We start from the raw sequence: 26,611 nt of genomic DNA, 5'->3' as shown, positions 1-26,611 counted from the left end.
GATGGTACAGACACATGGGGAGTATAAGGAATCAAGAGACAATATTGTCTAAATGGACAAGACAGGGTAGAGGAAGAGGGGCAACAAACAAACCGAGTGAACAATATGAGGGCAGCAAATGCCATGTTAGTTCCACTTTTACTCTGTAGGCTATGTTACGTAGTAGGGGATCAGCGAAAGGGAAGGGAAGAGGGTGTGGAGGACACGGTAGAAGGGGCAGGCATGGAGTGAGACTGATTGAAAGTTGTCACCATCTGACAGGTGTTTAGTAATCTAGGTCAGGAGTTCTCAATCTTTTTCATTCCGAGGCCCCCCACAACATGCTATAAAAACTCCACGACCCGCCTGTGCCACAACAACGCATTTTCTGCATATAAAAGTCAGCATTGGCGTTAGGGGGCAGCAAGCAGGGCAATTGCCTTGGACCCCATGCGTCCTGCAAAACTAAGTTGCCCAGGCTCCAGTTTAAGCCCCAGGTGGCAGGGCTCAGGGTCCCAGGCTTCAGCCCCGCACAACAGGGCTTCAGCTTTTTGGGCCCCAGCAAGTCTAACAATGATCCTGCCCATGGCCCCCCGGGATGCCCTGGACCCCTGGTTGAGAACCACTGATCTAGGTGACAGGGATTGGTGGTCTCAGTCCTATTCCTAATGGACAGGCAACCACATCACAACCAGCACAACTGGCACCGTGCATGAAATCAAGGATCAAATGAAAATAAACAGAACTACCTTTTCAGTCACTGAAGTGGTCACTCCAAAACTGGGCTGTAGAACATTTGGGAAAGGTCAGTGCGGAGAAGACGCTTTATATACATTCAAAGAGTCTATTCTTACCTTTGTTTTCCAATATGAAAGAAGAAATTATGCGATCCCAGTCTTCATTTCTCGTATCTAGCAATACTAAGACCAGGTCAAATCTGCTCAATAGAGGACTGCCAAGGGCTATGTTCACGGAGATTGATTCATTAGGGTCATACTGGCCTTTTGGATTTGTTGCTGCCAATATAGTGGTTCTTGTGTTCAGCTTGCACACTAAGCTAAAGACAAAGATGATATACATCACTATTCCATGTAATTGGATACAGAAAATAATTTTTGAGTAAAATATAAATAATCATATTTTATGTTTACATAGCACCATTCATAGAATCATAGAATCGTTGGTTTGACACAATTTGTTCTTGACAAATCTATGCTGTCTGTTACTTATCATCTTATTATCTTCTAGGTGTCTGCAAATTGATTGCCTAATTAATCTTTTCAGGTGTTGAAGTTAAGTTGACTGGTTTGTAATTCCCTGGTTTGTCCTTATTCCCCTTTTTATAGATTGGTACTGTACATGCACCTTTCCAGTTCTCTGGAATCTCACCCATCTTCCATGACTTTTCAAAGATAATTGCTAATGGCTCAGATATCTCAATTCAGGGTTAAAAAAAAGATTATATTATATTCTGTTCCTATGGCTAAGCATTTTACATATTTTTCTACAGTGAAAAAAGTATTTTCTCCTTGAATCATGTTATCTTGGCTCCTGTGTTTTTAGTTGCAGTGGGACACTTTTGTCCCAGTAGTCACAGCACAATCCTTTCAATTAAGGCAACAGAAGAGTTATTCTAAATTTGGTTTATCACCAGGCTATTTCCAGTCGGCTCCAGGCAAGCTGCTACCTCATGTCCAGAACCTGAATGTAGGTTAGAGCCAATAATCTTAGCTTTCCAATTTACAGTACACACCACAAGAAAAGAGCGTTGGCTCCCAGCCAGTACAAAGAGAGATTAAATGAACAAAGCAACATTAACTTCTCTATGTAATGGTATAATTATTTAAAAATTCCTAAGTAAATACAGTCCTTTTTAAAGCAAGTGACTGAAGCTTTGCGTGCTGAGAGCAAAACTGTGTTCTAAGTTCCCATCTACAAAACAAAATCAACTACCGGTATATCAGGGGATCCAGTTAAAACATGGATCCATTTTACAAACCATAGCAAGTCCAAGTCATTAGCATGGTTCAAGTACATGGGGAGTTCTGCTGGGATAGGTCATCAGGACAATAGGACTTGTAATGGCACACTTTCAGCCTTGCACATTTGTTGTAGGCAACATCCTCATGAGCGGATATTGCATGGTCCTACTTTATTAAAATTGCTCATATAAAAATAGCATAAAAACATAAATATGGAGGAAAAAGTTGAAAACAGATTCAGTGTTAGGTCATTGGATTAAGTTAAATACCATTCTAAAGAGTGTAATTGTTTAGGTTAACTGGGCAGTTGTGTCTGCGTAAGGTTAATGTAAAGTGGGACTTGCCTCTAGTGAACTGTGCCCACACACTTCTGAGGTGATTTTCCCCATCTGCACAGTAGGCAGTTGCAATTATGCTGAAAAGAACTCTGAGCTGAGCTGTAAGCTCCAGCATGGGTACAGGTTAAACCAAAGGGGAGGTGGTTAGCAGAAATCCACAACCAGGACCAAGGCAATGTTTAGCGATTCAGTAACTCAGAGAAGGTTAGTGCACCAGATGGTGAAGTAGGTATGTTGGCTTGCTTTTGTAAACAGAATGAGATCAGTGGCTTACGTGGGCTAATTTCTTGTAGCCTTTGTGGAAGAAGCAAGTCTTGAGGAGGGATTTAAATGAGGAGAAGCCATTCAGCATACAGCAGTGTGGGAAAAAACCCTGGAATGGTTGTGGAAGAAACGGATGAATGGGGTCTCAAAGCTGTTGTCATTCGCTGAGTTGTGGGGTGCAGGACAAACTAAAAAGAGACAGGGGCAAATAAGGAGGGAGGGACAGAGCATAAAATGCCTGAGCGGGGGGAATAGCTTGAATTTGATGTGTGTGGAAAAGGGAGAGTCAGTGGAGATATTCAAAATAGGGAGTTGGTTTGAAAGGCCAAGAAGATGTGGATATCAGGATACCAAAGAGGAGGAGATTACGGCAATCAACACAGGAGACGATTTGGGCCTGGACAAGAGTTGCGTGTGATTGGACAGGAAGACAAGGTTTGATTTCAAATATATGTTATGCAGGAAAAAACAGCAAGATATTGGACACAGTCTAGATGTAAAGGGAAAGGGTGGAATTAAAGACTCCCAGGTTCCAAGCATCAGTGACAGGGAGAATGGTGGTACGTTCATCAGTGACAGAGAATGGGAGGAAAGTTTTGCATGAAAGACAGGAGACCAGATTATCGGTGCAGTGGCTCTATGCCTTCATAAGCCAGGCCATCTGTATGCAAGTACTTAACTTTAGGCACCCAGGTTTGACTTTTTTTTTTTTTTTGGTGCATAGTCTGCTGGCACCAGAATCTACAAAGGAGATCAATTGGTGCCATCAGCTCAGATAGCAAGGTGACTTAATTGCAAGGTCATTCTCCAAATTTAACTCCTCAAGCACCCTGCAGTCCTCAGATTCTGAGGTAAATGTACTCTTTCAGTATGTCTGCATGTCTTGTCAAACAATGGTATTTTCTACATAGCTAAGAATTTACTGCCTCATAAACCAGCTAATGGATTTTAATTATGTAAACAACTCATTTATGAGTGGGCTCTTTAAGAAGACCTACCTCCTTAACCTCAAGTTCTGGATAAGATAGGATAATAGCAGGACCTGAGGAGGCAGGGATAAAGGTGGCTTAAAACCAGCTTTGTATCCCCCCACCCCTCCAAGGTTGAGGACAGCTATGGGCCAGTTCAGTCCCTGGTGTAATTTAGAGCAGCCTCAAGACTGCTCTAACGTACACAGGCAGCCACAACACCCTGGAAGCCTTTCTGCTGGATCAAGATCACTGGAATGCAAAGTGCCCTGGGCCCACCTCCTCCCACCCTTGACACATCTGAACTGGAGAGAGGGTGGGATAGAACTGGCTATGCTGGTTCTATCCCAGCCAGAGATTCTGCTACTTTAGAGAAATCTCCAGCTTTTCTATTAGGGAGGATGTCAGTCTCCTTTGTGGACAGACTGAGGATTTGGCCAGTAGCTTCACTTGCCACAGAATTAAAAAATCCAAGTTTTCAGAAGTAGCATATACCATTTTCCCTTCACAAGTTAGTGGCCGGTAGTCTCTTTCATGAGATGGGCCACCATATAAAAATGAGCAGCCTGGGAATTGCTCCTTCTTCTTTTGCTGCTTGACTAATTATTTGCCATTCATGTAGGGAAAAGAAAAAAAGTGTTTTCAGTCCTGGCTTCTGAACTGCAACTCACATTTTAAAAAATGCCTCACTCCCCACAGTACCCCAGAGCCCACCACTCTCCAAAACACTCTTCTTGACGTGCCCTCTCTATATGCAATGGCCAGATTTCCCAAAGATGATGCAGAGGATCCAAAAGTATTTTATTCATATGCATCCATTGGTCCATTTCACCCTCCTTTGAAATTTTGACTCATAGTCTAAGAGTATCTTTTAAAACAAAAATGTATAGTACGGTATAGGAAAGATTTAAATTGGTCAGGGGGCAAATCTAGATCTAACATTCATTTTAATATTTCGGAATTCAGGGGAAAGATATTTTGTTATTTCATCACATGCATTTAAATGCCACTTACCCCGCCTTAGCTACACTGATGGTTTGTTGCTCCATTGCTTCATGTATGCTGGTTCTGTCATGTTCCTTGATGCTATTAAATTCATCAATACAACAAAGACCTCCATCTGCAAGCACGAGTGCTCCAGCTTCCAAATTCCATTCTCCAGAATCCTTCACTGCAGTTACTGTCAAACCTGAAGAATATTTATTTCAATTCAGTCTTTTTCAAAAATGTGTGTGTGCATTTGAGTGAAAGGGGGGGATTAAATACACTAGCTAGTGCCAGGAAGAGAGAATGCAGGCAATGTGCAAGCTTCAATGCAGAGCTCTGCTAAAGCACTTCAATTCAGACCTACTGGTATGACATCCCATCTATTATAGTCCAGGTAATGGTCTGTGGAGCAAAATCTGCCAAGCATGCCAAATTTTGAGGTGATGATTTTATGATATGAACAAATTTACAAAAGGAACCAAGATTGAGAGGACTAAATTTGTTGAGTCAAGCAAACTCAATGATATTAGCAAAGTTATACCAGGAATACATCTGACCCACTATCAACACTTAAAGCATATATAAACCTCAAAAGGTCATGCAACAAACTCTGCAAAATAAAAATATTTTAACATATCTTTTAACAGAGACCCACTCCCCAGTTCACGAAACAGACGTGACAGACTAAACTTTGAACTTGTTCTGATAGAGTTTCTCTTTGATTTTTGGGTTTATTTGAACATTAAATTTAAAGTGAAACCTGAGACTGGAAATGCATGGGAACTAAAACCAAAGAAAAAGTTCCCCAAAGCATCTGCAAATGGAAACTGCTGATTGTGACACTGCTGTAATTAAGCCTCATAGCTCTGAGTGCATGAAGAGTTTGAACTGTTGCCTGACATGTTTCTTGTTTACATATCAAGACTATTCAATTTTCACTTTCTCCAGTGACTCAGTTTTTTTCTCCGATACAGTAGTTAGTTCTGAAGAGGAGTTAACCTTAGGACAATGGTACTAGTAGGTATTTATGTAACATAAGGGGATTTGGGATTGCAGCTATAACTACTAGAATGGCCATCTATCCTTAAACATATGCAACTCCCCTTCTCCCCTTCCCTGATCTCTCTTCTATCCGTTACCTCTTCTGTCTAGTTCCCCCGCTTTCTCCCTCTCCAGCTCTTTTTTCTTTACTCCATCACTGCCTGAATCACAGATGGCCCTATGACCCACACTCCATAGCTCCTAAAGATGTTATGGAGTGCTAGGGCCACATCCAGTCCAAAGATCCTCCCGCTAGGACTGCAATGGGCACAAAGACCTTAATGGAGCACTGGAACCAGAAATCACAACCTTTTGGCTGGTGCACAGTTCTTGTCAGTGCAGTTCTGTACTCCCAGTAGTCAGTGAAGAGTCAATGAAAATCGAAATCTCTTACTGACATATTGCATGTTTTTTAGGGAGATTCGCTATGATGAACCCTAGTTCTCTTGGGTTTTAGTTCACCGTTCTAACTGCAGGACAACGTAGGCAGTACATCACCTTGCCGGTTTAAATAGCAGAATTACAAAAACCAAAATAAATTCTGGCACTGTGATAAATAGGTATAGAACAGGAGTGGGCAAACTACGGCCCATGGGCCACATCCAGCCCATCAGATCATTTAATTCAGCCCTCAGCTCCTGCCGGGGAACAGGGTCGGAGGTTTACCCCACTACGGTGCTCCAGCTGGGGAGCGGGAGCGGGGTCGGGCCCCCCCCGCGCGCGAGGCTCCCAGGAAGCAGCTGGCATGACCTCCCTCCGGATGCTATGTAGCACATGGAGGCGTGGCCAGACGGCTCTGTGTGCTGCCCCATCCGCAGGTGCCACCCCCGCAGCTCCCATTGGCCAGGAACCAAAACCAATGGGAGTTGCGGGGGTGGTGCCTGTGGACGGGGCAGCATGCAGAGGCACCTGACCGCACCTCAGAGCTGGAGTGGGAACATGCTTCTGGGAGCTGCTTGCGGTAAGTGCTGCCCGGAGCCTGCACCCCGAGCCCCCGTGCGCTCAATCCCCTGCCATAGTTCTGATCCCAATCCCACCATTGAAACCCGTCGATCCCTGCCCAGAGCCCCCTCTTCTACCCCAACCCCATCCCCAACCCCACCCCAGAGCCCACACCCCCCTCCATGCCGCAACAGCCTGCCCCATCCCTGTTCCCCCTCCTGCCCTTTGAACCCATTGGTCCCAGCCTGGAGCACCCTCCTGCACCCTAAACCCCTCATCCCTGGCCCCACCGCAGAGCCTGCATCCCCAGCTGGAGCCCTCACAACCCTTGCCCGTACTGCAACCCCCTGCCCCAGTCCTGATGCCTCTCCTGCCCTCAGAACCCATTGGTCCCAGCCTGGAGCCCCCTCCTGTACCCCAAACCCTTCATCCCCAGCCCCACACCAGAGTCCTCACCCCTCTGTCCCCAACCCGCAGCCCCCCCTCACACCCTGAACTCATTTCTGGCCCCACCCTAGAGCCTGCACCCCCAGCCAGAGCCCTCACCCCCTCCCGCACTCCTACCTCCAATTTCGTGAGCACTCATGGCCCACCATACAATTTCCATATCCTGATGTGGCCCTCAGGCCAAAAAGTTTGCCCACCCTGGTATAGAAAGTACTAGTGAACACTGATCACATATTCAGTACAGCAGTGGTTCTCAAAGCTGGTCCGCTGCTTGTTCAGGGAAAGCCCTTGGTCGGCTGGTTTGTTTACCTGCCGCGTCTGCAGGTTCGGCCAATTGCGGCTCCCACTGGCCAATGGGGGCTGCGGGAAGCGGTGTGGATAGAGGGATATGCTAGCCGCTGCTTCCCGCAGCCCCCATTGGCCTGGAACGGCAAACCACGGTCAGTGGGAGCTGCGATCAGCCAAACCTGCGGATGCAGCAGGTAAACAAACCGGCCTGGCCCGCCAGGGGCTTTCCCTGAACAAGCGGCAGATCGGCTTTGAGAACCACTGCAGTACAGTATAATATCTTTGTAAATACAGACCAAGACTGCCCCCTGCACTGGAAGAACGTACAGGAGGGAGCCATCTGAGAGGAAATCTCACTGTCACCTCAGTGATCTGGACCACGGGCTTCCACACAGAATCTCTGTGCCCCAGCACTGCCCTCCAGTCCTCTACAGCTCTGCTGTGGCTTCCTGTCAGCATAGCTCAGGCTTTCCAGGCAGGGAGTAGCCCCTAAAACACTGTCTTACATAGTCACTCTATTACACTCAATAAATTATTAATTAAATTTCAGATATTAATACAGCCTGAGCCTGTATTTACTGGAGAGTAAATTCCCCATAGAGCTGAGAGAGACAATTAGCATTTCACCCAGCCCTGCCCATCTTGTCCTCTCCCCAGCCACACAGATCCCTGACCTTGCCAGTTGCTCTCTTCAGAGGCTGGAGATAAGAAACCTGGTGCCACAGATCTGGGTCACTGGCCCATCCTCCATGTGCAAAGAGTGAGCTCTTCATGCAGAAGGCCCCTTCCCCATGGACCTTGAGGGGATGTTCAAGCCCATTGTACCTCACTTCCTGATTTATGATTTCACCTTAAAGCATTTTGATTTTTTTCTACACGTCTAAGTATGCCACAGTGGTGAGCTGTGGGGAATGAAGGTTGCTTCTGGCAGAACATGCTTGTGCAATAGCTTTCCTAAAGCTGAGATTTCTCTAGGTACTTGAATGAGGATCAATTCTGTTTAAACACTAAGACTCCAAACCCACAGTGAGCTCTGTGCAGGCTGCTCCCTATGCCCACAGTGGAGCTCATTGTAGGATTAAGGCCTATAATAATTATTCTTCCACATCCTCATGATCTAGCATCCCTTTTACTGAAAAGCCATTTATGGAACGCATGCCCTCAAACATAACATAAGCTTGATCCCACAGCCCTTCCTCACATACTCACTAGTCAAGTGAACAGTGCCATTGACTTCAATGGCTTTAATTGTATGAGTCCTGGTCTACAGTAGGAATTTACTTCGGTATAGCTACATCTCTCCAGGGTGTGAAAAATCCACACCCCCGAGAGACATTGCTCCTGACCTAACCCCTGGTGTAGACCAGGGCTAGCGCGTGCTACTGCTTCTTGGGGAGGTGGATTACCTACACTGACAGGAGAAGCCCTCCCATCAAGCGTAGGTAGTATCTACATTGAAGGACTACAGTGGTGCAGCTGCACGGCTGCAGCATTTTAAGAGTAGACAAGCCCTCAGTAAGGACTACTCATGTAAGGGTTTCATGATTTAAGATGCACCTTTGTAAATCAGGAGTAAAGCCAGTGAGGTTAACAGATTTAAAACTAGCAAAAGAAAAAAAAATCAGCAACTACATCTTTGTTTTCCTTATGAAATAATTCTATCCAACCTCTGGCCATACAGAAACTTTGGATTTGGAAGGAAAAAAAGAAAAGAAAAAAAAAGAGAGGGTGTTAAATTAAGTAAGGAGAGGAAAAACAAAAAAGCCAACTCCAGCCACTGATGCCCTTCCATACATTTTGTGAGCCCAGTGCTCAAATAATGTCAGACTAGCTCGTCCTTCATTCTTTCGTTCCTCCCACATTCAGTCCTGCCACTTTGTTCTAAGCCTTTAGCCTACTCTGGTCCAGCAGGTGGAGCAGCAGATAATATTTTCAATCCCATTCAGAGCAAAGGAGCCCATCTTGTTCTTTCAGGAAGCTTCAGGAGGAGGGTCATAGCTCAGTGTGCAGCCAATCAGTGCAAGGCTGCCAGTTAACAGAGCAGAATGGGCTGTAGTTTAGTGAAATAGGAAAGCTGCAAAATAGTGTGGAGTGTTCCTGTTGTAAATAAAAGAAAAAAAAAGTTTCTCAAGTCATAGCTCTACAACCTTGACCAAGTACTAGCACTGGAGTTTGTGCTTTACAAAAAAATAACACATTGGACTTTATTGTGCTGCATTAACACCCTATTCCTATTGTTTGTATTTTTTTCAAAATATGGCAAAGGTTCAGGTGAACAATGTAGTGGTGTTGGATAATCCTTCTCCTTTCTACAATCCTTTTCAGTTCGAAATCACGTTTGAGTGCATAGAGGACCTGTCTGAAGGTGAGTAGATTTTTTCCCCGTACGGATTTTATAACCCAGAGCTACGAGTTTCAGGTTTTAAAAGGTTTAAACTTTGCAAAGGCCTGCTGCTACTATTTAACAGTTTCTCCTTCGCTGCCTCGGTGTGACTAGATGAAAGGATGTGCTGGCAGGCATCTCAATGCTGTTTAGAAATGCTCTGTCTTAGGCTGGCGCGTTTAGGTTGCAAGGCAAGGGAAAGTTGATTATTGTGTCCTCAGCTGCAGAGTTGAGTGCTGCTGTATTTCGGATCCCAACACTGCATTTTAGAACGTAAGCTTAAGTTGCCAGGAACTTGTTTGAGTGGTGGTAGCAGCCATGTTGCCAGCTTTGTGTTGGGGTGTGTGCATATGAGGGGTTAACGAGCACATCTCAGCGTGCATCCCTTTTGCTGAGGTGAACTGTTGCTGAGCAGAGCAAAGCGTTATGCTGCTGAAACGTTGCACTAAGTGGGGAAAACACATCCCAGGAAATATTTTCATTATCTTGATATTCGATTTGAATATTTTTTGGAGAAAACATCTGGGGGGGGAGGGTTGGTTAAAGTAGAGAGATTTAAATGTAGCTGCAGCACTGAGTATTTTACAAAATGTCTGAAAATAATCAAGGTAACCGACTGAATCCCTTTACAGCTGTAGTATTATTGTGGGTACTAAGCCCCCCGGAGAGGGAGGGCGGGGGAAGGAAATAATATTGTTAGCACTCACTTGAAAGTTGCTCTTTGTTGGCAGCCAGGGGTCCAGGTGTACTATGCTGTGTCCTGCCAGCTGGGGATCTCAGGTTCACTCTTCAAACCTAGTCTTTTGCTCCCCAGCCTATACAGAGCGGGGTGCGCCGTGCAGGGAGTGAGGTCAGCAATGTACCCACCCACTGCCGAGTACAGAGGGTGGACTAGGCAGTAACCTCTTGCATCGCTCAGCAGCGACTCCTCCACTGCTGGTTACTCTCACCAAATTCTACAGGAATCGTCCAGAAGGGTTCACAGCAGTGACCCTACCGTGTACTGGGCCAGTGCTGCAGGTTAATAAACAGGATTTTTACAGCAGAAAGCAAAATCTATTTCTCTTCTGGCCAGAGGAGCTCGCCGGGACCACTGGTCTCACCACTGTGGCCTGGGAGAGGGGAATGGGCTTCTTTTAGCTTCCCTCAAGAGCACTGGCAGAACAGGTGAATGAAGCAAGCTACTAGTGACCAGTCTGAAAGTTACTTAAGCGTTGGAGAGAGGAGTGGGAGTGCCTGTGGCCACAAATGATTTGCAGCTTGTGCTCTCTGTGCCCTCATGAAGAGGACTGATCCAATAGGTGCTAGTCACCCCACCACTGTTGCTGACATCTGATACATGGGGATCCCAACATTTTAAGGGGTAGGGGAAAATAAACATACTTATTTTTGTTTTAATTTTATGGGGTAACAAAACAGTTCGAAGCTTTGGTAATGGGATATATGGAGTGTTTCGTACCTTTGTGTCACCAGTTCAGATCCAGCCCAGATCTGTATCTTTCAGTCACTACTATTTTATTATGTGTTGGAGGCTTACACTACATGCATTTGGTCAGACCAGTTTCCAGGGGGCAAGTGTCCACATCATAGAAAACACCAGAATATTTGGTCTAATTGTCACACTTGCTGGTACTTTCCGCAGAGGCCCTGTCTACACTCAAGATTTCCTTAAATTCTCTAACTGTTGCTCTAGCATTATTGCAGCTTACCAGTTTTCTCAGCTCTGGCCCTCCCCCTGGGGTGATGTAGTAACTTTGTTGTCAGAAAGGGGTCACGGTGCAATGAAGTTTGAGAACCCCTGATATAAGTCATTAAAATTATTAGTATTACAGATAATCTTTTCTTCATAAATTTTATGAAGAAAGGTGTATCCTTGCTTTAATTTTCAAACGCTAATATCTTGGTCATTTACTGTATTTTTTTCTCTCCAAATCAGACCAATCCCATGCCAATTTAATTTTTTAACTTCATCTATTTAAACTATTTTAAAAGTTACTGATGGGCACACAGTCCTAAACAAGTAGGATTTGATAGTTACCCTTTTAGCATATAATTTATGAAATAGCTTTTACTCCCTCTGTACCCCCGCCCCCAAATATTATTCCTAGTCTGAAATGTTGTAAACTATCAGTCCAGAATGATTTATACAGCAGTGCTTTGGAACAGTGGCTTATAATGGATACGCTATGAACTTTCCTGGCCTACACAATACTCCTCAACTGTGTGTGGTATATTTACATAGGAATTGCCGTAGTGGATCTGACCATTTACCTGTCTAGTCTGATATCTTGTCTTGGCAATACCCAATACCAGATACTTCAAAGGTCGGCAAATAATTCCCATCCAGCACCTGGAAAATTATGCTGTGCTACACAAAAGGAACAAAATGCCTTCCTGAATCCTATGAGTTATGCCATTTAAAAAATAAACATACCAAAAAGTATGATAAAAAATAGGGACTTGAATCATAAAGCAGCCAAGTTGTGTTACAATGTTGCATTTTCTTCCTTACTTAGGGCTAGTCTACACTGGCAATGCTAAAGCAGTGCCTTGGCAGTGCTTTAACATGGCTTGTGTGGTCGCTGGCAGAGCACTCTCCCAGTGCTCTAAAAATCCCCACCCCCACGAGGGGCGTAGCTCCCAGCACTGGTGTACTGTCTACACTGGCGCTTTACAGCATGGAAACTTGCTGCGCTCAGGGGGGTGTTTTTTCACATCCCTGAGCAAGAAAGTTGCAGCGCTGCAAGTTGCCAGTGTAGACAGTGCACTGTCTACACTTAGGCTCCTGTCCTGCATCAGGAATGCCTAGCATAGACTCCTGTTTGCACCTGTGCAGAGTGTCTTGTTGAAGACTATGGAATGGCACAGGAGTATGCGCTAATGACGGTGTATGCGTGATCAGGGCATAGTTCCATACTGAAAGACAAGATGAAAATGTGTCACATCAGTTTTTTTTTTAAAGGCACTCTTTGAAACAGATTTTTTAAAAAGTTCCATTTTAAAAAAAGGAAATAATCACAAATGGCATCTTTCAATAAGAAAAACCCATCATAGTGACCTTTTATTGTCTGTTTAAAATGCAAGAATTCTGGCAGGGTAGTTCTGCCATGTGTGTGTTTTAACTGGAAACTGAAAGTTAAAAATAAGCTTCGTTGATAGTTTCAGTTTTTAAGCAGGGAGTTCGGGCAGAGAGTAAGCACAGCAATATATATGGGTCAGGAAACCTATGAACTGTTAATATTGTTTGGTTTCTTTAAACTGTATTATGAAACCATACAATACATTTGATTTTACATAAAATGGTTATAAATTCCATCTCAAGATTCAGGTTACATCCAAACACCAAAACCTTTACTGAGAGTATTCTGTAATCACAATATCAATTATATATCTGTGTGTGTGTGTACAGTGGGCTAGCTATTCAATTAACAAGGTAGCTTGCTTTGCAAAAAAAAAAATTGGGGGGTGTGGGGGAGCAGGGAGAACTCTGCTTGGATGTTGTACTGCAGTTTAGTCCATGGCTACCTCATGTAAATGAGCTCTTCACTTTCTACACATCACTATTCCCTACTCTCACTATGTCCAGTGTCCCTCTCTCTCTCCGTCCATGAGAAGCCTATGTCCAAAAATGGCATTACACAGCCTTTTCCAAGGGGGCATACCATTTCTGAATAATGTTGGCAGCAAAGGGTGTACAACTTAGAAAGCTCATGTAGAGTTGTATTGGTATAACTAAAGCGGTATAATTATGCTAGTAAATTTCCCCTTGTAGACAAGCCTGTAGTCTTTATGAACCAGCAGCTATGGAGGCAGTTTTGGGCTAAAGTCCTAAATAAGCAAGACCTGGGGTCCTTAGGCTATGGACTGACTTTTTCAAACAGAGAGAATTAAATTATGTGCAAATTTTGGGCATTTTTTAAAATGTTGTTTTTGTTTTAATGTAGATTTGGAATGGAAAATAATTTATGTGGGTTCAGCAGAAAGTGAGGAGTATGATCAAGTTTTAGACTCCGTTTTAGTAGGACCTGTTCCTGCAGGAAGGCACATGTTTGTATTTCAGGTAAGTTTGTTATTTTCAATATTGCTAAAACAATTGAGTTAATTCGGTGTTTAAAGGGGACAGCCTAAAGCAAAGCAGCATTTCAATAATATATTTCTTCCTAGCAAACACCATTTTGTGTCAACTCCTTAAATCTACTGTTCCTGACTTTAAGGCCTTATCTGCACGACACCTTGTTTTTCCTGAAATTTCCTACTGCTACAGCTCCACTTGTGGTATCAATGAGGGAATGCGGGGTGGTGGGGGGCAAGGTTAGACAACACAGTGGTTAAAAATGCCAGTTAACTGGTCTATGATAGCACTTCCCAACATTTGTACCACTGGTGAGGTTGTGGTGGGGATAGCAGTTGTGGGAAACTTTGGGTATAAAAGGTTAGTGTAGGCCCCTCCTCCCAGGGACCAGCTCATGGTAAAACTTAACAAGACAGCCATCTATTTATCTTTGTTCAGCAAGACAATATTGCATCATGATGTTTGGATCTTCATGCCATGATGTTAGAATTGCAACACAATGTCACAAGTCCTGAAATAAGTCTGGGATTCTCAAGGCAGCATTGAAGCACGTCAGGGAGACACATGAGGATTAGGACTCACCCATAAATTTTCAGATGTTTGGAAATCCCAAGAGCTACCAACTCACAAAGCCAAAGAGTTACAAATAAGGCAGTGCCTAAGGGAAAATGAGGAGAGAATGGCAGTGAGGTGGCTTAATGCACTGGTCTGGTTTAAGTCTCACTTTAATTCCTAATGGTGCTTTTTCCGTATCACAAAGCCATGACTTAGGCTTGGTCTACACCTAAAATTTAGGGCTGGTTTACACCTAAAACTTAGGTCAACGTAGCTATGTTGTTCGGGGTGTGAAAAATTCACACACCCCGAGAGACATTGTTAAGCCGACCTAGGCCTCAGTAGAGACACAGCTAGGTCGACTGAAGAATTCTTCCATTGACCTAGTTACTGCCTCTTGAGGAGGTGGATTGACTACAGTGACAGAAAACAAGTGACTATGCTACAGCAGCACAACTGTAGGTATGCTACTGTAGGGCTTGTAGTGTAGACATATCCTCAGTTCAGCGCAACCTCTTTTTATCCAGTGCTAGCCTCGTCTGGTAAAAGAGGACTAAAATGCACTGGCAGAAGTGTTAGACTAAAACTAAAATTAGCTCCTTCCAGAAGAACTGTACTTCCATCCCCACATGAGAACTGCACTTTATGGCAAAGATACACTGGAGTTCACGCATATAACTAAAGAAAATAACTGAAGACATGAATGAGCTTCTATCTTTCTGACAGTTGATACAATTGTTTTAAGGGTGGTGTCAAGGTGTGTGTAGAAAATGTCTAAGGCATCTTGAATAAACATGTACATCCCAATTATCTGAATGCTTCGGAGCACATCTGAAACTTTCGGATAAAGGAAAACTTTATTTTACAGGGCAGGTCAAAGGCACAATAAGAGCAGGAAGGTGGATACATTTAGCAGTCTTTTATATACAAATCATTCTCTAAGCACTTCACTATTAATTAGGTTTCAATACTGGGGCTATTTTCTCCCCACTACCAATAAAGAAGATGTATGAGAAATTACTTCCCTTATTCGAATTTCTTCCACTATCAAGTTTTAACCCTTTAGTCATAACAACTTACTATGTAAATTGACAGAAGTGGTCTGTGACCTTCTGATGCCTTTGGAAACGGGTTGCAGTGTGGTACACTGCTCAAAAAGATGAGCTGGCATTTATGCCTCTGTTTTTTTAAAGATACATTAGTTTGAGTGAAGAATTTGATTCATTTTTAAAAGTAAAAATTACAATTAATATTTTTTAAATTATAAATGTTGCTTGTGGTAGAGAGAGATAGGAGGAAGAGCTGATGTTGTTTATCTAAAGAGGCACATCTCTGGACATGTGAAGTTTGGACAATCAGGGTTACCTGTATAACATGTCCCCCAGATATGATATTTACACAGGAAGGAATCATTTATCATGTTTCAACTATGAATATTTATCTTACCTCAGCCAAACTAGGAGTTAGACATAGAGAACATTGGTTATATTGGAATATATCCAGTGCATGATTCTGTACAAGCTCTCCTGTAAATTCTCCTACCTGTTTCTTTAGGAAAGAACCTGCAGCCCAAAGTATATTAAACGTTGATCATCAAATTTCACAAGGGGGATTGGGCCTGGTTAATACTTAAATGGGAGACCACCAAGCATAGGTGCTGACTCCATGGGTGCTTCAGGACTGGAGCACTCATGGAAAAAAATGGGTATAATAATAATAATAATAATAATTGGAGATATACCAATCTCCTAGAACTGGAAGGGACCTTGAAAGGTCATCGAGTCCAGCCCCCTGCCTTCACTAGCAGGACCACTTTGCCCCAGATCCCTAAGAGGCCCCCTCAAGGATTGAACTCACAATCCTGGGTTTAGCAGGCCAATGCTCAAACCACTGAGCTATCCCTCCCTGTTCAGCATCCACCGGCAGCTCCCCTAGTCAGCGCCTCCCCTTCCCCCAGCACTTGCTACCTGCCGGCGGCCCCGCCGGTCAGCACCTCCCGTTTCCCTCCAGCGCATCCCGTGATCAGCTGTTCCACAACGTGCAAGAGGCACTAGCGGGGAGGAGTGAGAACGCTCAGGGGAGGGGGTGGAATGGGGTGGGAAGAGTCAGGGCAGGGGCAGAGCAGGGGTGGGGCTTTGGGGGAAGGGGTGGAGTTGGGGCGGGGCCAGGGAGAAGCCCAGGGGAGCATCCCCCCGCCCTCCAGCATATTAGAAAGTTGGCATCTCTGCCACCAAGAACAAAGCAGGGCACTGCAGGAAGTCATGTTGGTGATTCAATAGGCAGTATTTTCTTCCCTCTGAGTCAGTAACTGAACCAATGCCCCAGCATAGGATGCTGTGTTGCTGTAGGGGCAATCTTTTGATAAGATGTAAAATTACAATTCTGAGCACCTGGGGACATTAAAGATCTCACAGCACTTTCTGCACAAAAGGGTGACTCGGTGGTGCTGTTTAGACTAGGAAAATTAGGTGAGTTTGGCAAACATGTAAATAGTTGACATATGTTAACTAACACATTGTTAAACAACACTTTGTACTTAGTCTAGATGAAGAGAGTGGCATTTAAAAAAGATGTTAACTGGTTGTGGTTATTAGTAAGGGACAAGCTAATGACCATGACCAGATAACATGTTTTAAAGGCTAGTGTTTGTCTATGCCAGGTGCTAAGTGGCTTTAAAAATGTGTTAACGCACATTAACCAACACTGAGAGAACACACACAACATATGACAGATGTTTTTAGTCACATCACTTAATACACTACTGGAAGGCACTCAGATACTGCTGTGAGGAGTGCTATATAAGAACCCATATAGAATGCAACAGAGTAGAACATGTTTGCTGAACACTTCATTCTCCTAGTCTAGACAGGGCCATGCCTTTCTATAACACAATTTGCTTAATTAAATTCTGCCTATTTAAATGCTCCCTGCAGTTTCAAGCCATTATTTTCACTCTCTGTATAAATCTGTTGTTGTGCATCGATGGAATTGCTAAATCTTTCCCCAGAAGCATCTGCATTTCATTGGCAAGTGAGGAAGCAGTTATTGTTTGTTGCACGAGTATGGGCCATATTTTCATATAGGGCCAAATTTTCTGGTGGCATAACTGTAGTAAGTGGAGTTCAGCCAGAACCTCCAGTGACGTGGATTCCACAAACTCCCTTGGATGCCTATTCCAGCTCTCAACTATCCTCATAGTTAGAAAGTTTTTTCCTAATATCTAACCTAAATTTCCCTTATTGCAGATTAAGCCCATTACTTCTTGTCCCACCTTCAATACCAGTGGACAGGGAGAATAATTGATTACCATCCTCTTTATAACAGTTCTTAACATACTTGAAGACTGTTCTCAGGTCTCCCCATAATCATCTTTTCCCAAGACTAAACACGCCCAGCTTTTTAACCTTTCCCCCTAGGTCAGGTTTTCTAAACCTTTTATCATTTTTGTTGCTCCCCTTTGGACTCTCTCAAATTTGTCCATGTCCTTCTGCATGGCGCCAAGGACGGGGGACAGTACACTAGCTGAGACCTTTCCAGCGCCAAGTACAATGGGAGAGTTACCTCCCCCATACCATGTCTTACATATGACACTCTTATTCATACAGCCTGAAATGATATATGCCTTTTTTTACAACTGCATCAAATTGTTGGCTCATATTCCATGATAACCCACAGATCCTTTTCAGTAGCACTACTGCCTAGCCAATTATTCCTCATTTTGTAGTTGTGTATTTGATTTTTCCTTCCTAAGTGTAGTACTTTGCACTTGTCTTTACCAAATTGCATCTTATTAATTTCAGACCAACCCTCCATTTTAAGGTCATTTTGAATTCTAATCCTGCCCTCCCAAGTGCTAGCAGGCCTTCCCCCATTGATTTCATCTGCAGATTTTTAGAAGCATACTCTCCATTCCATTCTCAAAGTTATTTTTAAAAATATTGAATAACACTGGCTCCAGGACAGATGCCTGCAGTACCACACTAGATATGTCCTTGCAGTTTGACAGCAAACCATTGATAACTATCTTTGAGTACTGTTTTTCAACCAGTTGTGCACCCACCTTATAGTAATTTCATCTAGACCACATTTCCCTAGTTTGTTTATGAGAATATCACGTAGGACTGACTGTGTCAAAAGCCTTACTAAATTCAAGATCTATCACATCTACTTCTTCGCTCCGATCCACTAGACCAATACCCCTGTGCAAGAAGGAAATTAGGTTGGTTTGGCATGATTTGTTCTTGACAAATCCATGTTGGCTATTGCTAATTACCCTGTTGTCCTCTAGGTCCTTACAAACTGATTGTTTAATATTTTTGTTCCAGTATCTTTCCAAGTAAGGTTGATGGGTCTATAATTCCTGGGCCCTCTTTGTTCCCCTTTTTAAAGATAGGTGCTAGGTTTGCCCTTCTCCAGTCCTCTGCGACCTCACCTGTCCTCCATGAGTTCTTGAAGATAATTGCTAGCAGTTCTGATATTACTTCAGACAGTTCCTTAAGTGCTGTGGGATGAATTTCATCAGGTCTTGTCCACTTGAGTATATCTAACTCATCTGAATATTCTTTAACCTGTTCTTTCCCTATTCTGGCTTGTGTTCCTGACTCCTCCTTGTTGTTAATAATTATGTTAAATAGCTGGTCACCATTAATCTTTTTAGTGAAGACTGACTTAAAACAGGCATTGTAGACCTCAACCTTCTTGATGTGATCCGTTAGCTTTCCTTCCCAGCTAAGTAGTGGACCTACATGTTCCTTCATCTTTCTCTTGCTCTTTATGTATTTATAATTTTTTCTTATTGCCTTCTATTTCCCTTGCTAGGTGTAACTCATTTTGTGTCTTAGCCTTTTAGATTTTGGATATACTGCCTGGCTGCCTTGGTCCCTGTCTGATTTTGGATAATATTGTTTGGCTATTCCCACCCACACTGGTGCTGTTGTCCCCTAGGGGTGTAACATCTCTTCCTTCTCCTCAGTAGCCGCAGCCCCTACTTAAGGTATCTAGGTTGGTTTATGGATACTTGTAGAATCAAGGAAACAGGGAACTGGAGCCAATGACATACGATTAACCAGCTCAACAGGCCACAGTACTAGAATGTATAATAAACTATTAGAAATATGTTTGGCTGTAACTTTCCCAGCAAGAGTGCAGTGCTTAATTGCTGTTTTGTAAACATGAGGCAGTTTATGCAATGATCCCTTGAAGAAACATGCATTGTTACAAGTCCTAGGTCTAGGGTGAAACAAAAAAAATCAACAATAAGCTATAGCTAAAAGGCATTTCAAAAGATTGGGGTTGAGCCCCATTTTATGATACATATTTTTTTATTAACAACTACACTGCCACTGCTAGATCATTTAGAAAGATTAATGCATATTAATTAGGCCTGAGTTACTGGTTGAAAATGTGTCAGAAGTTCTCTCCAAGTGAAGAGAGAGTCACATTTAACAACACACATGGTAACAAACTTTGTTATGGGGAGGGAGGCAAATAGGGTTTCCAACTTTGTAATATTTAAAAAACGGACACTCCAGCAAGCAGGGCCGGCTCCAGGCACCAGCTCAGCAAGCGGGTGCTTGGGGTGGCTAAGAGGAAGGGGCGGCACGTCGGGCTCTTCAGCGGGAAGTCCCTCGGTCCCTCTCGGAGGGAATGACCTGCCGCCAATTGCGGCTTTTTCTTTTTTTTCCCGCTGTTTGGGGCGGCAAAAACCCTGGAGCCGGCCCTGCCAGCAAGAGTGCTGGAACTGGCCTGCCCCTTCTCCCCGAGGTCCCACCCTCCCTGCCTCACCTCTTCCCCCGAGGTCCTGCCCTCTGTTTGTTCCTGTTTCTCCTTCCCCTGTTACGCGCTGCTCTTTCCCCTCTTCCACCTGCCGGGAGAGACTTTCTTGCAGAGCTGGGGCTCGGAGCTGGAACTGCCCAATGCAGGTAGGAGGTGGCCCTGGCTGAGTAGGGACTGACCTGAGTGATGAACCAGCACCTCCTGGCTCCCCCCCCGCCCCCCCCCGGGCAATAACTGGACTTTGAGTGTGGGTGTCTGGTCAGTAGATCTGACCAGACACTATCAAGTCCCCTTTTCAACCGGACTTTCCAGTTGAAAACCGGGCACCTGGACACCCTAGAGACAAAAGACATACTGGTTCCTTCTCTTAATAGCCTGTGGAATAGCTCAAACCTCACTGCAATCCAGTCCCCTCTCCTTGCTGAAGTATAATTTGCAGTTTTTCCTTACCAGATTAATCTATCAGCTATGAAAACTTATGCACCCCAGTGTAACCTCACAGACCTCATGAAAAATTAGCTAGCAAGGGTAATCTTTCAAGGTTGGGGTGGAGAACAGTGGCACAGCAGAGTTGGAGGGACATTAGTGCACCTGCCCGAACTACAGTTTACCTGGTAATTGGTCAAAAAACCCCAATTTCAGATGCAAAAGCTGCCTGTTCATCTAGGTTTCAGAAGGAACAAAAAAACAAATAAACAAACCCTGGAGACTGAATTGCTATGTATCTCTAGAGAGTAGTGCCCTAAATCCAAGGTTGCAGTTACTGAGAGAGCAGTGTAGATGTGCTTGCACTCTATCTCCCGACTATGCATGAATCATCAATTTAAAATTTGTGCACAGCCATTGCTTAATCCACATGATGGATGTGACATACAACCCTACTGCCCCTTGCTAGATAGCCATATGGTATAAAATTGGAGATAAGGTAGATCAATCTGTATTGTTTCAATAACCTTTTCCTTTTACATTTTAGGCTGACGCTCCTAATCCAGGACTTATTCCAGATGCAGATGCAGTAGGTGTAACAGTTGTGTTAATTACATGCACCTACCGAGGCCAAGAATTTATTAGAGTTGGCTATTATGTAAACAATGAATATACTGAAACAGAATTAAGAGAGAATCCTCCAGTAAAACCAGACTTTTCTAAGGTAAGAAATATTCTATTCTGGTCACGTATCCAAAGCAGGGTTAACATAATAGGCTTGCTTTCTTAAAAAACAAAACCAAACAATTCCTTAAGCCAGAGATACTCAGACCTCAGAAACCAAATTAGCAATCAGCATTACCCAAAAGAGCCACAGTAGTGTGAATTCATCGTTTCATTTACTATATATTCGTATTTAAACAGTATGCTGGGGAAATACTTAGTTTTATTTATATATATAATTCTCACAGCAAATTGAGTGACCAAGTATTATTATTTTATCAACTACAATTGGTTAATAACATAGCAAAAGCACCCTGATAGGTTAATAACTTAGATCAGTTAATAATTAAATTACAGTATTTTAATATCATGTGCTGCAATGACCCACAGGAGACACATTAAAGAACCACTTGCAGCTTCTGAGCCTCCGTCTGACTATCACTGCCTTAAGCCATACAAAACTAGCTATCAAATCAAGCAAAAACAAAAGATTTAGAAAACAAATTTAAGGTGACACTTAGTTATCATAGTTTTGAAGGGGATTGGGATACAGGTTTTCATCCAGAATCCTTCCCAGATAAGAAGTGATCAGAAGCTATTGCCATGTTACATGAATTATGTGAAATGAGTTGCTGGTCTCTTTCCATTTCCGAATGGAAAAATATCCATGTCACAAATATCATAATTTATATTCATATTAACAAAAACTGGAGATGGGCCAAATTTGGGCTGTGGAGACTGACCTGATTAGAGTTGGCTGAATAATCACACATAGTTGCTAAGTCACATATTTTACTTAAAAATATCAAAACACAAAATCTAAGCTAAGAACACGAGCTAAAAAAAAATCTTGTTTTTTGTTAAACTAAGTCAGGATTAGCATTAAAATGACTTGTCAGATAAGAATTATTTGGAATATAACACTGCACAGAGGGAGGGCATTGGCAAATATTTGTTAACCTGCAAACCTGCAAGGTGTTCCCCATTGACTTCCACGGGGGTCTGTCTTTGGGGTTCTATGAGGGCACAGTGGTCTGCCTCCATGGAACACCATGTCGGGGTCAGGGCCTTTATTTGCATGGAAATTTAAGGAAGTAATGTATATAAACTGATGTTAGAAGGCTAATGGAGAAGGGTAATGAGGTAAAATTGTTTTTCCATTATAGGTAAATGATACGATGTTAAAATCTGAAGAGTGGACCAGAATAATGCATGTACTGCAATAATTAGGCCAGAGAAAAGCCACACATTCCCAAAAAAATGATACCCTGATATAACTACACTTAAATTGTGGATCACTAAAGGACACTTAAGGCCATGATTTTCAGAAATGACCAATGATTTGGTGTGCCTAACCTGAGACACCCTACAGGGGCCTAATTTTCAGGGGTCAGGTGCATGGCAGTTCCTGAAAATCAGGCCAATTGAAGGGGCCTTGAGTTGGTCACCAAAAGTTGCTATTAACTTTTGAATATCTTCACCTTAAATCTCCAATCTATTCCTTTCTTTCCCCCATTTTTTATTTTTGACTTTATAATCATTTCCTTTTATGCCATTTTTTAATGGTGTAAATGCTAAAGTTTTGGCTTCTAAATATCCAAGTTTCTTCAAAAGTACTTGAACTAAAACAAAACCAAAACCCCTCAACTACTACTTTAATCTCGTATCATTTGTTTATGCAACGTTAACTCTGCTTTTAACAAAAAAGCAGCAAACTTCTTCTGAACTATTTTCACTCACTAATACTCTAGGAGGTTCTTAATTTTATCTAGCAATTTTGGTGGCAGGGCACATGATGAAAGTGCAGAATCCTTGGCTAAATTAGAATTCTTCTGTGCAGAATTTAGACATTTAGTCTGAGTTGAAGATGCATTGGTTAAAAACATTATTATAATTGAAGGGGAACTAAGCAGATCAGGTTTGAAAATAAAAGGTTGTCAATTTGGGTAAGAGGAATTACTCAATGACCGTTTTTCTTTGGAGAAAAAGATCAGTTTTTAGCTCCAGGGCAGAGTTTTCCCATGATTAGTTTAATAATTAATTGATTGTACTGTGATCCGTATGCAGTGACTTCGAGGGATGGTGTAGATTGCTGCCTTCCATTTGGCAAGAGTGTGTGTGTGTGCAAGAATCAGAGCCACAGAACTCATACTGCTAAGGAAGTTAAGCTTTCATGATGAGGGCAGATGGTTCTGCAACATGGGAGATTCTGGTGTCTTAAACCCTGCTGTAATATGCACGTTTTCAATAGTTAACAACTTTCCAGAGTATCTTAATTAAAAAGTAGAAAGGAGGCAGTGAAAAATGAATACATTTTTTGGCTATATCCATACACACATACCTGTCATCTTGTCAAAAGAAAAATAAGGGTCAACAGTACTATCTAAATGGGGCCCGGTCACCTTCCTGTTCCAAAGCTAAGTACGTTTTCAGATTTTTTTTAATAGGAATTATATTAAATCCAATTAAGTCAAGATCAAAATGTGATCTAAAGCACACTTATGGAGTAGTGCTACTAACATGAGGAAGGACTGCAGGATCAGACAAGAACAAAGAGACACGATGTAATTAGAGCAAATAAACAGTATTACTACTTTGCACATTGTATAATCAGTCAGTTTGTGTAATTCACTGCTGCAGGTTAGTGCCTCAGACTGTGCCTAGATTTTTTTTTTTTTTAAACCAGGACTGGATAATTTAATTCTGTGCTGAACATTTGTATATATGCAAGCTAAGATAAACACACTCAAATCTCATGTCTAGGGTGGGATGTTAAGAAGGAAATCTACTCCCTTCGGGTGAGCATGGCACATTTAGCTTGGTGCAAGATGAGGGCTCTGTGTCATCCTCTAAAGCAAGTTTGGCCACTGAGGCAGGATGCTGGACTAGATGGATTGATTCTGTATGGTAAACATCTGTTCCTGATACATATGCAGTATCTGTAGATTAAAGTTCAAGTGCCATAAATTCATAGAGATTAGTTATGTTTGTACATAAATTTATACAGTAATCTTGCGTGCGCACACAACTAATATACTTTCTCCTCCTCCAGCTACAAAGGAATATTTTGGCATCTAACCCCAGAGTCACAAGATTCCACATTAACTGGGAGGACAACACTGAAAAACTGGAAGATGCAGAGAGCAGTAACCCAAATCTACAGTCACTTCTTTCTACAGATGCATTACCTTCAGCATCAAAGGGGTGGTCAACATCAGAAAATTCATTAAATGTCATGTTAGAATCTCATATGGACTGCATGTGACTACCATCATTTTGATACTGTACATGTGTTAAGCTGTAAAAACAACCAGAACTATTTGCCTGAAATTCCTTAAGTACATAGTCAACAAACAACATGAAGAAGTTGTTCTAAAACATCCTGTAGAAAGTTTATAAGAAAAAAACAGTATTTGAGCAAATTGTGGAATATAAATACAACTATTTTTAAGTAGGTTTTTTCTCTGTGTTATTTTCATTGCTCTAAACTTAATCTGATTAAAGCATATGTATTATTTTTCTCTTTCTCTGTAAATATAATTAAAAACCTAAAGAACAGAAAGTTAAAAATATTTAAGCACAGATGGAATAGTGATGACTTGGGCTCATCCCTAATATTAATAATGCTGAATACAATTTCATTGCCCTTTAATAATAGGTTAAGAACAAAGCTGTCTTTTGATAAAATGCAAAGAAAGGGGGAAAAAAGTGATCTCTACAAAATAATCCTAAAATGTCCTCTACTGTGAAAACAGACAGCACAGTATAATTTTAGGTGCAAACGTCTATGCCTTTCAAGGCACATACTCGTTACTTAAAGCATGCAATTTGAGCTCTACCATCTGCTATCTGGGATTTTAGGATGTGACTTTTTTTATCGCCTCCTGCTGCTATTAAGTCATTTTACATAGTCTGTTAAGAACAATGTTTCATTTGTAGTAGGTGGGCGCAGCAAAGAACTCTCTTTCAACCATGCTAATAGCTTGCACAATTGGTTGAAAGGTTTCAAGCAGTTACAAAATTTAAACTTCAAAAGGAATAGCATGAATACTTAGTAAGAAAAAAAATTGCTCCCTATAGGATTATGATGTACAATCATGGCCTGGTACACTTACTTTTTTAAAAGCCTCTTTATTCATGTAGTCAGTTTAGATAGTTATTAAGAGGTTGAAGTGCTTCATCCTACCGTAGCTTCATAAAACATTTTGGGTTTAAGACATTTCAATACACAATTTTATTATTTTTGTATTGTAGTAGTACCCACAGGCACAAATTAAGATTGAGGCTCCACTGTGATACCACTGTACACACGCGCACACACAGTACCTGACCTGAAGATCTTACCATAAAGTATTCTGTTACCATCCTTGAAGATAAAGACCAATTGCACAGATTTGAGACATTTAATAATTATAAGACTAACAATGTAGCTGTTCTTCCAAATCCTCTCATTAATCTTATTATGTGAGTCAAGGCAAAAGGGTGGATAGATTTTGCACACGGATAGCTGATATAACATTTGTAATCAGCCTGGTAAGAACATAGTTCAGTATTTAGCAATAACCATTGACACTGTGAACCTGCTAGGTTCCAAAACTTATTTCTTTTAAAGGAAGGTAAAACCCATGATGATTGATCACTTAAAAGAAAATAGGGAGCATTTTTTCTTATCCTCTGACATTGTTTAGTAAGGATGCATGTGCCCTAACTAGTAAGAATTTCTATTGTTTCAGGACATTTGTGAGACTGTCTTCATTTTTAAACACAAACACTTTTGATCAAATTTCCACCTAAGGCAGGAAGTGCATCGAATGAATAAACTGATCCAAATCTGAATATTTCCTCAGTGTACACACAACAACAACAAAAACCCTTCAGATTTTCAAATGTACAACAGACAATTAGGTGCCCCATTTGAACTGAAAGATTGTAAGAGTTCAATGCCTAACTGCATTTTGTCCCTTTAAACAAACTAAATAACTGGGTCTACCACCATCACAGCTACAATAAAGTGGCAGCAGAACTATTCCGCCTAGCTAATCATCCCAGATTGCATCATCCAGAGGCTGGACCCAAGCACTGAGTGCTCTGAAAAGCTCCTATCCTAACTTGCAGAAAAGATCAACTGTATTTAAGAGGAACTTACTGAGGCCATACATTTGAAGATGGACTGGATGGCATTAATCACCCTGCTGCCATGACAGAATTTGGCCCCGTCACATGCTAGTATCCATTACAAATAGTTGAACACCATATGCGAAACAAATTCATGGTAAAAGTCACAGAAGAGAAATTATGTCCACTACTAACAACTTATCAAAATCTTCAGAGAAGTAACTTTTCCTTTCTTCCTGAACAATGCAATAGACTTTCTGATCATCCAGACACGAACATGTGACACAGGTCACCCCTCCAACCTCACACTCTTAGGCAAAATCATT

The 26,611-nt window shown here is 42.2% G+C and overlaps 2 protein-coding genes across 9 annotated transcripts in view; one reads left to right on the top strand and one right to left on the bottom strand.

The window, feature by feature from the left end:
• The window catches only part of MCM9 (minichromosome maintenance 9 homologous recombination repair factor), a 74,662-nt gene that overhangs the window by 15,063 nt on the left and 32,988 nt on the right, over positions 1–26,611 (bottom strand). For 7 of the 8 annotated variants that reach the window (XM_039531299.1, XM_039531295.1, XM_039531296.1 and 4 more), the window contains 2 exons: positions 4,546–4,720; positions 834–1,036 (listed from right to left, as the gene is read on the bottom strand). In XM_039531299.1, the coding sequence (XP_039387233.1) occupies positions 834–1,036; positions 4,546–4,720 (378 nt within the window). Of the gene's footprint in view, positions 1–833; positions 1,037–4,545; positions 4,721–14,227; positions 14,350–26,611 lie in introns of those variants that run through there. The other variant, XM_039531302.1, reaches the window with a different exon arrangement.
• ASF1A (anti-silencing function 1A histone chaperone) lies at positions 9,250–24,688 on the top strand. Its single transcript, XM_039531303.1, has 4 exons — positions 9,250–9,601; positions 13,564–13,679; positions 20,995–21,171; positions 24,223–24,688. Exons 1-4 carry the CDS (start codon positions 9,493–9,495, stop codon positions 24,433–24,435), a joined length of 615 nt encoding a protein of 204 aa, XP_039387237.1. The 5' UTR covers positions 9,250–9,492; the 3' UTR covers positions 24,436–24,688.

This window comes from Mauremys reevesii, linkage group 3 (assembly GCF_016161935.1).
Source record: "Mauremys reevesii isolate NIE-2019 linkage group 3, ASM1616193v1, whole genome shotgun sequence".
In the NCBI taxonomy this organism is placed as follows: Eukaryota; Metazoa; Chordata; order Testudines; family Geoemydidae; genus Mauremys; species Mauremys reevesii.
Note: the sequence above shows the minus strand (reverse complement) of the source record. Positions and strands in the feature narration are given on the sequence as shown.

What these genes read in the sequence shown, in the direction of transcription:
- ASF1A (XM_039531303.1), top strand. Translation starts at nt 9,493, where the DNA reads ATGGCAAAGGTTCAGGTGAACAATGTAGTGGTGTTGGATAATCCTTCT. An exon ending in CATAGAGGACCTGTCTGAAG is followed by an intron (nt 9,602 to 13,563) that starts GTGAGTAGATTT and finishes GTTTTAATGTAG; the next exon opens with ATTTGGAATGGAAAATAATT. An exon ending in TAAAACCAGACTTTTCTAAG is followed by an intron (nt 21,172 to 24,222) that starts GTAAGAAATATT and finishes CTCCTCCTCCAG; the next exon opens with CTACAAAGGAATATTTTGGC.